Source organism: Corvus moneduloides, chromosome 1, assembly GCF_009650955.1.
Source record: "Corvus moneduloides isolate bCorMon1 chromosome 1, bCorMon1.pri, whole genome shotgun sequence".
In the NCBI taxonomy this organism is placed as follows: Eukaryota; Metazoa; Chordata; class Aves; order Passeriformes; family Corvidae; genus Corvus; species Corvus moneduloides.
In genome coordinates this window covers 152,871,112-152,885,587 of record NC_045476.1, presented here as the reverse complement: position 1 = coordinate 152,885,587, position 14,476 = coordinate 152,871,112, and the positions used below count along the sequence as shown (strand labels likewise).

Sequence of the window (14,476 nt, the reverse complement as noted above, 5' to 3'; positions counted from 1 at the left end):
TTGTTAGACGTTCAAAACGAAATGATGCTTTCAAACTCCATCAGTTTCTCTGATACAAGCGTTTATTTTAACCTAAAATAGGTGAATCGAAACTTACTTATAATAGAGCAGTCTTGGTTCTGAAGGAGCTTCATCTCGTGTCCTGCTACTCGAAGTGACACCCGTGGGTGGGAGGCAGAGCTCGCTGCTCGGGGCGGTGCCGCCGCTGTCCCGACTCGCGTTCCATTCCCGGGCGCGCGCCGCTCCCGCCGCGCCTTCCCGCCTTCCCCAGGCCCCGGCCTGCGCCTGCGCGAGCTGCGGCGCCTGCGCGCGGGGACACGGCCCGGCTCCTCTCCCGGCTTTTGGATTATTGCGGGGGTTATTCTTCCTTTTATTTTATTTTTTTTTTCTTTCTTCCGGCTGCCGCCCCTGTCGCTGGGCCGCCCTCCTGTAAAAAGCAAGACTCCCAAAAGCCCTTCCCGCCTTTAGCGATAGAGCTCACTGAATCGGGCCGTGACCTCTCACCCGCGGGGTCGGAGGTGACTGGCAAGATGGCGGCGGCTGTGGCAGGGCCGCAGCGGGCGCGCTGCTGAGGGAGACCCGTGGGGCCGACCCTGTCCCGGGCCCGGCCACCGCCCGGCCCGCTCGACCCTCGGCACCTTTCCCGGCTCTCAGCGGACGGCGCTGCCCCCAGCCGGCGCTCCCAAGAGCGCGGACCCCGGTGTCTGCCCGGCCGTCCCGGCTGCGGCCCTCCTGCTTCCGTCGCTCCCGCCGCCACTGCCCGCCGAGCCGGTTGTTTTCCGTACTTGCCGCGGAGAGGAAGCGCCTCTGGACTGGTACCAGACAGACAGAGCGGACAGAGGGGCTGTGTGTGCACCTATAGAAGGTTATGAGCAAACACTGCGTGTTGGTGGTGCTGTAACGATGGTGCACACTCGAGCTGAAGATTCCTGACTACTGGGGGTCACACATCCACTGAGGAGATGAGTGATCAAATACGACGTGACACGGGGAAAAATCGAAGGACCCATTGAGCGAGAATGATGTTGATGCCAGTCTGACGGTCAGCAGCGTGTGTTTAGTGCTACGGTTCAGGATGAATAGGAAGAAAGGAGACAAAGGATTTGAAAGCCCAAGACCCTATAAATTATAAGTATCCGGTTTTTTTTTAATTGCTGTACTTGAAATCAGTGCACGTTGAATCAGGCCACAGGCTGATTAATAATGATTTATTTCAGAAGGTTGGAGCTGTTGCTTGTGGTGTAGCTTGCATTCAAAAAATATGTGTTGCAGATGTATGTTTTAATGTGTAAATGGACTTACTCATGGGCAGCGAGTCTGTCAACTGTTCAGTCTCACGAAGATATTTACATTATGCTCGTCAAACCTCAGACATTTCTCCACCCAGTCTCAGTACTAAAGACCATACTACGATGTTCCATATTTACTGCTGTGTCAAAAAGCCCTTTTGACTTAAGGGCTTTTTTACATATGAAAAAATGCTTGCTTTTGCAGCAAGCAGCTTTGTTAAGCAAATTGTCATTTTTACACATTCACTATTTGGCTTGTAGCCAAGCTACAGAGCAGTTGTTGGTGGATTTCAGTGCATCTTTATATATGTCTTGTTATATCTTCTTGATTCCTTTATAAATGTGTCACACAAATGTATTTTTCTAAGTAGAATCAGTCTTGTTATATACACTTACATGTAAGTAATGTCTGAATCCATATTTAGGTGTAATTTCTTGTAGGAATTTTTATCAAATTTCGTCTCATCTGAAGCAATGTCACTTTTTAATGCACAGAATATGTGCACATAAAGTGTGATGTGCCATAAAAGTTGAATTCAAGGTTTTGTCTTGAGTCATGAAATGCACTACTGTGAAGGTGCCACCTACTACAGAAAAATACATAGAAATAACTTGTAGGGTTTTAAAGAAGTTGGAATTACTTTATCTTCCACCTTTTAAATCAATGAGTTTTACTTACTAGGAGTTCTAATACGTGACTCCAAATTTAAGGAAATGCATTTGACTAGTATAAAATGCCCATAATGATTGATATATTATCATTCATTATATTCATTATGCATTATTTTGCATAATGAATTCTTCTGGCATGCTATTTTAAAAGCACACACTCTATCTTTTAATGTGTAATACCTGCTTATATAAATTATGTACAAGTGTCAACTCTCCAGGTAGACTTTCCACAGGTCTCTGATTGCAGGTGTTAGGCTGCATGCCATTACTGATACTGCTCACCACTACAGTGTTAGTAGACCTTGACATTCTGCCATTAGTAATTCTTTGTTTTTACGTACAGATAAGTGATGTTCAAAAACGGCGTTGTTATCTTCCTGTATTACTAGTAGTGTTCATACTGGTATGATACTATGTTTGATATTTTTTGGAACTTTCCTGACGTTGTGGGCAACTTCTATTCATGATTTGGTTTAGACTGTATAAGAGATTTAGACAATCATTAATTCTTTTTATGCAAGTATATTCTAGATGCAGTATTTATCTATATGTACATATATCTTCTTTGACTCTTTATTAAACTGGATTAAAGTATTATTTTAAATGTTGGCATTTGTGCAAAACCTTACTTACTTTATTTTTTTTTTCTTTCAGCACAACTCATCAGGTAGTTTGTATCAACAACATAAATTTTCAGAGAAAGTCTGTTGTAGTAAGTATTTTTTAATAAAGTGTGAAAGTAGAAATTAAATGTCTGAGTTTTCTTCATACTTTTAAGGAAAAAACTGCACTCAGAAGCTAATTATGCTGTTCAGCTACTTCAGATGTTACACTTTTCTCATCTGATTCTTCTCATAAGTCTGTCATTGCTTGAGGTGTATCAAATAAAATGCCTTCTGGTGGTGAACACTTTTTTCTCTGTAAGAGAAAGCTTTCTAAACTAAGGCTGCTGCATTGTAAATATTACAGAGCAATTTGCAGTTCAACACTCATGCTCAGACCGTGTTAGCTGATGTTAGGGATAGGCTTACAGGGTTTTCTGGCATGTGTGTGAGTTCACTTGGGCTTTGAAAAGACTTTCATCATTTCAGGCCCAAAGTCTTCAAGGGTCTTTGTCAATTTACATATACGCTTAAATAGATTCTGCTTAAGTTTTAAGAATCCCTGTCTCAAGTTCAGATACCAAAACCTACAACATAGTGATGCTAATAACTTGAAATGTAGTCATAGGGGCAGATTTTTTCCAGTAAAACAAGCATGTCTGTCAGTCAAGTTCAATTTTTTTGTTTTGTTTTGTTTCATTTCATAGCTGGGAAAATTCACCTGTTAAATAGCATGAAAAAAATCTAGGCATTTAAAGGGCAAACCGTTTCCCTTTTTAAATATGAAAATACCATCTTTATACCAGTGATTTTCTTTGAATTGTATTAATAATAATTTTTTTTATATCTCTCTAGTTTTTGAGTTAGGATTTTACAGAAGATTTTGATTTGTGTTTTCATAGGGTTATGTGGAACTGACAATATTTCCCACAGTTGCAAACCTGAACAGAATCAAGCTGAACAGTAAACAGTGCCGGATTTACAGAGTGAGAGTCAATGATTTAGAAGCAGCTTTCATTTATAATGATCCAACGCTGGAGGTCTGTCACCATGAATCAAAGCAGTAAGTGCTATGTTTAAGATTCTGCAGATGTGTTGTTTTCTGTTGCTCGTAAGTATATCCTATTCTATTTTACTTTCAAGTTTTACCTGGTAGTTTCCTAAAGGTAACATTTGGTATAGCACCTTAATTCTGGGGAAGTATTTTGGCAATAATTTTGACTTCTACACTATTCTTCTTTAGAATTTCTTTTGCTAACATATCTTTGTACTGTTTTGTGAAAGTATCCAAAAATTTTCTATAAAGTACTTTATGGGGAAAAAAGTCCTTGGATTTGAATTGTGTGCTTGTTACAGACACTGTGTATTCCTTTATTCATCAGTTACGCAAAAGCTCCAATAATTCATTGTACAAATACAGTGTTAGTTTATATAGGACACCAAATTTATTATCAGAGTTAAGAAATTTACTTTGAGTCCTGATACTGAACCACTTGACTATATTAATTCTGTCATTCTGTTTGCTTTGTGACTTGATTTTTTTTGCTGTTGACACTATTGCTCATTATGTCAAAAATTCAGAATCCTCATTGCAGGGATTCTAGATTGTTACAAAGAGCTAGTAAGTAAAGCTTTTGGCCTTTCCTGGGGAATCAAACTTTCATTATTTATTGTTGTAGATAACAGTGTAAGTCCTAGAATGTTACCTGAACTCACTTTAAAATTTGAAAGGAAAAGTTTCAAATTTCTTCACCATCTGATATTGAAGAGTAAGTTTAAAAACATGTGGCATCCTACATGTTCGGGGAACTGATACGGGAAGGGGCTTTAGCAAAAAATGTCATAGCCTTTTCATTTTTGGTAAGAGCATGGTGGGCAAATGATTTCCCTAAGTATTCTCTTTTGATTTGCTGAAACGTTCATATTCTCACACGTTCTTTTGGCTGGCTCAGTTGAATTTACAATTTGCTGACTTGTTAAAAACTTCTAGTGAAAGTGTTGTACAAGTTTAATAGCAGCTGATACGAAATCACAGAGTCCTTTAGGCTGGAAAACACTGACTGAAATCACCTAGTCCAACTCCCCTGCTCATGCAGGGTTAGGTAGAGCAGGTTGCACAGGGCTGTGTCCCTTTGGGTTTTGAGTATCTTCAGGGATGGAATCTCTGCAGTCTCTCCAGGCAACCTGCTCCAGTGTTGATGACCCTCACAGTAAAAAGCGTTTTCTCGTATTCTGATAGAATTTCATGTATTTTAACTTATGTCCACTGACAGGAGCAGACACAGTGGGCACAAACTGAGACATAGCAGGTTCCCTTCGAACATCAAGAAACTGTTTTTACTGTGAAGGTGAGCACTGATACGATTTACCCAGACTGTGGAATCTCTATCCTGGGAAATAGTCGAGTCATCTGGACATGCTCCTGAGCAACTGGTTGTAGGTGACCCTGCTGGAGCTGAGGGGTTGGACCAGAAGACCTTCAGAAATCCCTTCCAACATCAGTCATTCTGTGATTCTGTAATAACTGGAATCCTGTGTAACTCCTGGAAGATGTGAGAAGGGAGCAGCATTTAAAGTGATCAGAGTGAGCACTCCATTATGTTAAAAAAGGGATTAGGAGAGGTCATTTTTCATTCAAACTTTTCAAACTTAATAGAAAATCTCTTTATTTCATAACTCTGTGTTATTCATAGTTATGAAAGACAGAGGTCACCAAATATTCATAACAAAAAACTAGTATGACTCTTTCTGTATCTCAGAAGTTAAAGGCAACACGAGTTACAAAGTATTAGATGAAGTTAGATGTATCTTTCCATTGAAATACCAGGTCACAATTGGGTAGTTAAATACAGCACCTCTGTTCTTAAGGCAGGATTGCAAACAGAAATACTAGAAATCTAAAAACTCTAGAATTAGTACCTCAAAAAAATCATCAGTGCGTTTCTTCTGCCCTTCTTTACAAAGAACTGTTTCTAGAAACAGTGGTTTGTAGTAGTCTTTACATCTAATCATCTGGTCATCTCTTTCAAGTTCTCATGTGTAATGGCAAGTTTAGTGATAATGTCCTTTGTACCCTTGCAGCTGAGCTAGCTGCAGCAATTATTTTGAATGGGACACAGATCAGACAGTGTGGTTCGTTTCTGATGTTACAGGGATAGTTACCTTTTGCACAGCTTTCTTTAGTAGTCTGTTGAACTAGTAAATGTGAAATTAAGATGGTTCTTGGCGACCTGTTTATTTAAAATATTTTGTTTTCATTCTTTATTCTTTCCTGTGATGTGTAGCGAATATAAGTTCAAGTTATATGATTTTATATACAGACGCTTTCGTTTGTTTTGATAATGCTTTTAGTTTCTTAGATGTTGTTTTCTAAAAGAACACATAAAATCATAGAAGCATTAAAGTTGGAAAAGACCCATAAGATCATCAAGTCCAGCTGTCAACCCAGCATCACCATGACCATTAAATCATGTCTTCACGTGCCATGTCTACGTGTTTTTTGAACACTTCCAGGGATGGTCACTCCACTACTTGTTGCTGCCCGCATTCTCCACCACAGTAACCACTTACCTGGACAGTCTGTTCCAATGCTTTGCAATCTTTTCTGTGAAGAAATTTTTTCCGAATAGCTAATCTGAGGCATAAGTACTTAGAAAAGTTGTTAATTTAATGGACATTTTACTACCTTTTTATCAAAGTTAAAATAATTTGAAGACTTCTTACTCCCTTAGTTAGCAACAGAATTCTATTAAAAATGGAAAACTCTGTATGGAGTAAAGGTTAGAAAACTTGCTACAGCATCTCTGACTTGAAAGGTTATGTTTGCTGATAGGAGGTTAAGAGAAATGGTTGGTTCACTGTTACGTTGTGCAAATTTTGGCATCTGAGAACACAGTTAAAAGAGGGTTAAGAAATTCAGCTTTATGTATGACACACAATTGTGTCTGCCTCACTGTGATGTTCTTTGCTACTTCTTGGTGAGATCTGTCTGATCACCTCTTTGTGTTCTGAATTGAAATATTCAATTTGTTTTCAGTTCAAATAGTACTATTGGGTTTTAGCATCTTTTGATGAAAAAATCATTGACAGGTGGTCTCTGTCATTTCACATTTTCAGTGTTGCAGAAGGTGAAACAATTTTTTTCAGTCATGTATGTTGTCAGTTCTCCTGAATATCTCACTAAAAAGGTAATTAAAAATTGGTGAAGTTTGTAGGAAAGGTTGGAAGCCATTAATTAGTGCATTAAATATATTTTTAGCTTTGATGTCATTGCCAATTTACCCATTAGTCCCAAACCATAACTTCAGGTAACAAGTGAGAGAGTGTTTTAACGGTTTATCTAGAAATAAAGTCAGACTTCTGTCTTGTAATTTCCTCTGGAGGCTTCAGGCAACCTGAATACCAGGCTTTTCATACCAGAATAGATGGATGAACTTAGATAATGCAGTCACTTCCTTCCTGACTGAGCAAACACCTGAACAGTGGTGTAAGATATGAAATAATTTACATTGCTTTATTGTGTGTACACAGGATGGCAGAGAATCCCGTTTTGCTCATGCTTTTGAGAAGAGTTTCAAGTCTTGTGAAGACTGCAAATAATGGTGGAGAATGTCTCTTTGGGTCATGGTTTGGGGCTGCTGGTTTTGAGTGTTACAGCTGTCTATCCTCCTCATCTTTCTTTTCCTTGTAAATTGGTGCTTTCTTGATTCTGTCAGCATAAGAGAAATGAGTGTGCTTTTTCTGGGCTATACTTCTATATTCTGTGTAGAAATCCCAGTGCATATTCTGAATACTGAGACAACTGCTTGTATCTCAGCCCTATTTATTTAAAACTGGCAAAGGAGATACATTTTTCTTAATCTTGTGGTTGAGATTGTAAACTGTTAAATAGGTGCAGCAAAAGTTTGGAGTTTGGATGCAGTGGTTTGTTCTGTGATAAGTGAAGTTTGTGATGATCCTACTGTGCCTGCTTACATGCTTCACGTTTGTGGGATAACTAGGATCCCAGGCCAAGAAGCTGTTGCATTTTATTGTTATTTCTGTATGAAGGAAGCTGTTTTCAGTATAGCTAGCTAATATGCACATGCTTTCCTGGGCAATGCCAGTTCGTTTGTCCTTTTTTTTAGCTTGAAGCCTGTACTATTTAAACATTACAAGTATGAAGATGTTTTGATATCCTCTGACTTCACTATTGCTTTAGTTACAAGCAGCAGTAAGCTGTGAGAGAGCAATGTGGTAGCCTTCAGGGCATGTTTGTCTTGTCTGTCTTTATTCTTCTGAGAAGTCCATGATCAAGCCTTTAGCCTTTGCACTAAATAGAAAAATTTTTGGTGGACTGAGTGTGTGTTGCCTTGCTGCAATAAATAACTTTTATTTCCACTGATACAATGCTTGTCCAATTCATGATAGACTTCATTAGAAAGAAACCAAGTGTCCTGGCCAGGACAGGGTTGATTTTTGCAGTAGTCAGGAGGGGGAAGGCTAAGGCCTGGAGATTATTCTATACCACCTCACATCATTTTCCAGGGATGGAGGACGGGCTCACTCTGGGGTCACATAGTGTGGTGGAGGGAGCAGTCAGGTATTTTCAGGGTGGGGGTGTTCTGCAGGGTGAGCAAGAATTGTTTGCCTCTTTTCTTGTACATTCTGTCATTAGTATTGTTGCTGTTACTGTACTCTTACTTTATTGCTGTTTCCAGTAAATTATTCTTATCTCGACCTGTGATCTTTGCCTTTTATGCCTCCAGTTCTCCTCTCCCAAGCCCCACAAAAGACGGGGGTGGGGCCAGTGATCGAGCTGCCAGTGATTTGGACTGTTTCAGTGGGAACACTAAATGGCAGAGTACCATTCCTAAGCCAGGACAGCCTTACTTGGCGCCCAGGTTGGGCATGAAGGGTTGAGATATCAACAGATCTGCCCAGAGCGGGTTGGAAACAAATTTCATCTAAACATTTGTTGTATTAGGTAACAGAGCCGCTGGTCACTCTATGTCTTGGTTTGTTCAAAGTGGTTGTGCTATCTAGCCTTCTGTATGCTTCTGTATATGCACTCTGTGCCCATCATGGTGCTCTTTTTCAGACTGGGAAGAGGGATCAGGATTGCTTTGTTGATGTACTGTGGGATATGATATGATGACATCATGGACAATGAGGATCATTTGGGATGTGTGTTCAGTGTTCTCCTACCCTTACCTCAGGTGCTCCCTTTAGGAGTCCATTAATAACTGTACCCAGTCTGTGGGGAGAATAGGGGAGGATGATTTCCCCCAGCTTGTGAGCCCCTCTTTCTCCTTTGTGCCTTACAACAGCTTTTGAGAATTTTGGATTTCCTTTGGATGTTAAGGAAAGCAGACCAGCAGGCACTGGGGCCACTCAAACTGCAGCTGAACCAGAGGAGCAACCTGTGTCGGTACCAGGCACCCCTATACAGAAGAAGAAGAAATCTTAGACAAAATCAGTTCACTTAGTGAGGAATGAAGAGGAAGTAGGGCCCTTGCAACAGGAGGAAGAGGCAGGGCCAGAGGTAATCACCCGATGTTCAAAGGGAAAGTCCCTGCAACACATCATAGCCCTGATGCTACACGGAGTAAGTGAGTTGCGCCAATCATAGCAGCAAGTTCAAATAGGAAACCCCAGTCCCCCAGGGATCTTGGAAATCATCACAAACTGGCCTGAGGGTGAAAATTTCGGACTATCATCAGAGGAGGAGGAGGAGGAAAAGGTGACACGTCCTGAGGAGGCCCCACCATATAATCAGCTGCCAGAAAATGAAAAGCAACACACCCTCTTCACTGACACTTCCTGTTGTATCATAGGGTTACATCGCAAATTGAAAGCTGCTGTACTGAGTCCTATGTGATGAGTCACAGAAGCTATTGAGGGACAAGGTGGATCAAGTCAGGTTGCAGAGCTGAAAGCCATCCAGATGGCTTTGGACATCACTGAGTGAGAGAAGTAGCCAACACTCCACTTCTATACTGACTCATGGATGGTAGCAAATTCTCTGCAGGGTGACTAGGACAATGGAAAAAGACCAATTGGCAGCCCAGAGGTAAACCCATCTGGGCTGCTGAATTGTGGTAAGATATCCCTGATGGGGTAGAGAAGTTGGCTGTGAAAGTATGTTATGTACATGTAACCAAGAGTTGGGCTACTGAAGAGCATCACAACAAACAGGTGGATCAAGCTTCCAAGACTTAAGTGTCTCAGGTGGGTCTGGGTTGGCAACATAAGGGTGAATTATTTCTGGCTTAGTGGGCCCATGATGCCTCGGGTCATCAGGGAGAAGATGCAGTATACAGATGGGCTCATAATTTAGGGATGAACTTAACCATGGTTATCCATAACTGTGAAGCATGCACTGCAGTGCAGGCCAAGTGGGTAAATCCTCTGTGGTGTGGTGGATGATGATCGAAATACAAACATTACAAACATGGGGAGGCCTGGCAGATTGATCCCATCACATTCTGCAAACTCACCAAGGCAAGTGCTGTGGGCTGAGAGTGATGGAAGCAACCGCTGGATGGCTGGGGATGTATCCTGTGCCTACACTACTGCCTGGAACACCATCCTGGGACTTGAAAAACAAGTCCTGTGGCAACGTGGCACCCCTGAAAGAATTGATTCGGACAATGGGACTCATTTTAGAAACAGCCTTATAGACACCTGGACTAGAGAACATGGTATTGAGTGGGTGTATCATACTCCCTTGCACATGCCAGTCTCTGGGAAAGTTGAGTGGTACAGTGGACTGTTAAAAACCACATTGAAAGATTGAAAGCAGTGGGTGGTGGAACCTGGGTAGTGCAACCTCCACCTTCCTACATTTAGTGGAGGCTGCCTGGTTAGTTAACACTAGAGGCTCTAACAATCCAGCTGGCCCTGCCCAATAAAAATTCCCATGTACTGTACAAGGGGATAAAGTCCCTGTGGTGCATATGAGAAATGTGTTAGGGAAGACAGTTTGGATTAGTCCTGCCTCATGAAAAGGCAAACCTATCTGTGGATTGTTTTTCCTCAAGCACCTGGGTGCACTTGGTGGGTAGTGCAGAGGGACAGGGAAGCATGATGTGCACCTCATGGGGATTTGATTTTGCATAAGAACAGCCTGTAATGTTGAATTGTATAATACTGGTTCCTGAATGACACTGCACCTGTATGTAGTAACCACCAAGGAAAATGAATATGGGCTGCTCCAGTTAGACCAGTTGTGAGTGCCTGAGGCAACTTGCAACCAGCTGACAGCACAGCACCTCTCCTGCCCTGGAAGGCATCTAGGATGGACAGAACACACATGGACTAAATGAGCTCAATAGATGCGTTGGAGGGATGGTCACTGTGGAAATATTATATATATATATGTGTGTGTGTGTGTGTGTGTGTATATGTATGTGTAGTTGAAAGGTGTAGGATTTGGGCATGAAGTAGACAATATAGAATAAGAGGTAGATAATGTCCCTGTTCTGGCCAGGACAGGTTTACTTTTTGCAGTAGCCAGGAGGGAGCATGGCTAGGGCCTGGAAATTTTTCTATACCACCTCACCTCATTTTCTAGGGATGGGAAGAAGGCTCGCTTCCAAGTCCCATAGCATGGCAGAGGGGTCAGGTATTTTCAGAAGTTTTCCACAGGGTGAGCAATGCCATGTGAGTTGTTCGCCTCTTTTCTCGTACACGTTGTCATTGGTCTTGTTGCTGTCACTGTTTGTTGTTTTATTGTTGTCTCTGGTAAATTATTCTTATCTCAGTCTATAATCTTTACCTTTTGTGGCTCCAGTTCTCCTCTCCAGCCCACCACAGGGGCAGGGGGGAGAGATCAAGTGGCACATGGTTTGAAGTAGTTTCAGTGGAAACATTAAATGGGAGAATTCCTAAACCATGACACAAAGGTGCAGAGAACTTTTGAAAAGAGATGACAAAGCCCTTAAACTTGGCCAGGAGTGAAAATTAGGTTTTTCAGCATGACAAAGATTTAAATCATTACCCTATTAGTAAATCACCTATATATGCATGTATTATATATTTAAAATGCTATATCATGTATATACTCCAGTATCAAGTGCTTATTCTATCTGGGAAGCAAAGTAGAATAGTAAATGAATTACAGGTAATGAATTACAGGTAGAGCAAAGAATTATTTTGCCAAGTTGATGTTAAGTACTCTAGGAAAACAGTGGTTTATAGACTATATGTTTGGCACATATATTTGTAGCACTGGTGCAGCTAGTAGTGAGAAATGCTATGGGAAGTTTGAAATCAATTAGTAGCTTTAAAAAAGTCTCTGCAGGATTGCTTCTTTACAGTCGGTCAAGCTACATGCTTGGGCTGTAATTAACAGTGCTTGGGGTGAATTCTGATAATAAAATGTATCTCTACTGGGAAAAAAACCATGAATGTGTATTTGTTTTTCGTTGTCAATCTACACTTAGCATTAGGAAAATTTATCATTGTTATTCCTTGGGCTATAACTTTTGGCATGTGCTCTGTTTTTCTTAAAATGGCCATATCCAGTTTATTGAGAATAGTTCAGCCTATGAAAAGATTAATCTGTAGTACTAAGCCTTTCATGGATTCTTTTACAATGAATCACCCATTTGAATTGGAACACTTCACAAAAATAGAACTATAAGAATAGACTTGTTTTCCATAAAATGTTAAGCTCTGGTGTCTACCTTCTTTGCTGTAAAATCATAACCTTTTCCTGTCTCTGAACCCACTGATGTTTAAAGTGTAGCCACAAGCTCATCACAGTCTTCAAAGTTTGAACAAATTCTCACTGATGTGTAGGAAGGGGATCCTGTATCAATAATAGTCAATTTTCAAAACCAATTTGGATTAAAATTAAAAACTTTAGACTTTACAATCTAATGGAATGTTACTGTTGTTTTCTGTTGCTAGCTTTTTTAATTACTGATAGTTCTTAGTCATGCAGTCTTTTTTTAAATAGCGTTTTTCCAATGGTATTTGTTTGCCTTTCTAGGATGCCATTTGAAGGATAGCTTAAAGTAACTTTGCTTAGGAGTGTGTTTTGACCCCTCAGTATGACAGTTCAAGGAAATAAACCAACTGCTGCCTACTTAGAAAAAAGGACTTATTTTTCCATTGGACACTTTCAGCTGCATCACCGCAGGGTCAGATGAACAGTAGTGTCCTTAGTGAGTGAGGTAGTAGGAATGCATGAGTGAGACTAGGAGACAGCACATCAGCTGGACTTAAGTGGGTTGGAATTGTTCTGGAGCCATACCCGGAGTTGTAGTGTATTCTAGTGTACAAATTCAACCTTGTGCTTTTGAAACTTTTTGGCATTGTATCCTACCTTTAGGTATACTTCAGCTGTGAAAAGGGGGGAAAAAATGTATTAAAACTTGAGATTTGTGTGTTTCTATACTGAAATGGTCTCATTTACTATTCATGTCCAATTTTCAGAAGCTTCCAAGCAAAGTAGACAAGTTTACTGCTCCTGACATTCTCGGTCTTGGTGGAGGTGCCAGGGAATTTGTGCGTTATTAGTGCCAACGATGAAGAACTACATGAAAATATGTTCTCAACATATTTCAGTGTTTTAGCAAAATTTTATGTGTGTGGAAGACTAGGAATATTAAGCATGGTGTTTGACATACCTAGACTTACAGGATGGTGCTGGTGGCATGGTTAATTGTACTTCATTCTTCCAAGTAAGGTACTATAATTTGGGTGGTTTTCTCTGTGGATAGTGAATAGAGACTGGTTAGATGAAAGCAAAATCCTGAAATGAGATCATGTCTGCTTTGTGTGGACTTCAGATTGGAAGGTGGAGTCCCCAGCCAAAAGTTAATTTACTTCATTGTGGTGCAGTAGTCCTGGGTCAGGACAACCCCTAATATCAGTACAGGCTGGGAGATGAAGGGATTGCATGCAGCCCTGTGGAGAAAGACTTCAGGGTTCTAATGGATGAGAGGCACAGCATGAACTGGCAGTGTGCATTTGCACCCCAAAAAGCCAACGGTGTCCTGGGCTGCATCACCAGCAGTGTGGGCAGCAGGGCAAAGGAGGGGATTCTGCCCCTCCACTCCACCCTTTTGAGACCCCACCTGCAGTGCTGCATCCAGCTCTGAGGTCCTCAGCACAGGGAGGACATGGACCTGTTGGAGCAGATCCAGAGGAGGCTACAAAGATGATAAGAGGGGTGGAACACCTATTTGTGGTGAAAGGCTGAGAGAGTTGGGGTTCAGCCTGGAGAAGATACAGCTCTGGGAATATCTTATTGCAACCTTTCAGTACTTAGAGGGGGTTTATAGGAACGATGGGGCAGACTTTTAGTAGGGCCTGTTACAGTAGGACAAGGGGTAATGGTTTTAAACTAAAAGAGGGTAGATTTAGACTAGATGCAAGGAAGAACTCTTTTACTGTGAGGGCAGTGAAACCCTGGAACTGGTTTCTTGGGGAGATGGTAGATGTCCCATCCCTGGAAACATTGAAGGTCTGGTTGGACAGGACTCTGAGCCACCTCATATAGTGTAAGATGTCTCTGTCCTCTCCCAGGAGAGCTGGACTAGATAACCTTGGAAGGTCCCTTCCAAGAGTGTTCCATGGTTCTGTGATTCTATGGCTGCTTTATGCTTGGTTGTGTCTTGCTTCCACAGTGCTTGGATTCATCAGCAGTACCTAAATTCTGGGGAAAAGGTGATAAGTTATTCGAACACATCTCTTCAGGTATCGAGTTGTGCAAACTTCTGAAAAACTGTGTGTACTGGAGAATTAGAATTAAGAAAGATTTTGCTCCCATGCTTTAAATAGTTTAAAAATGCATTTTGAGAAAGTATAAAGGCTATTGCATAAAGCTGTTAAAGCAGGGTTATTTTTGAACTTGACTGGTCGTCCTCCTGTAGCTGAATATAATCACATTAAATAATAAGGTAACATCCTGCTCATAAGTAC

The 14,476-nt window shown here is 41.1% G+C and overlaps 1 protein-coding gene across 2 annotated transcripts in view; it reads left to right on the top strand.

Moving 5' to 3' along the window:
- The first annotated feature begins 408 nt into the window (after window positions 1-408).
- Window positions 409-14,476, top strand: part of TAF2 (TATA-box binding protein associated factor 2) — a 61,096-nt gene continuing 47,028 nt past the window's right edge. For both annotated transcript variants that reach the window (XM_032132246.1, XM_032132236.1), the window contains exons 1-3: window positions 409-1,128; window positions 2,619-2,673; window positions 3,466-3,626. In XM_032132246.1, coding sequence (XP_031988137.1) covers window positions 1,076-1,128; window positions 2,619-2,673; window positions 3,466-3,626 — 269 coding nt within the window. In that variant the 5' untranslated portion in view covers window positions 409-1,075. The remainder of the gene's footprint in view (window positions 1,129-2,618; window positions 2,674-3,465; window positions 3,627-14,476) is intronic.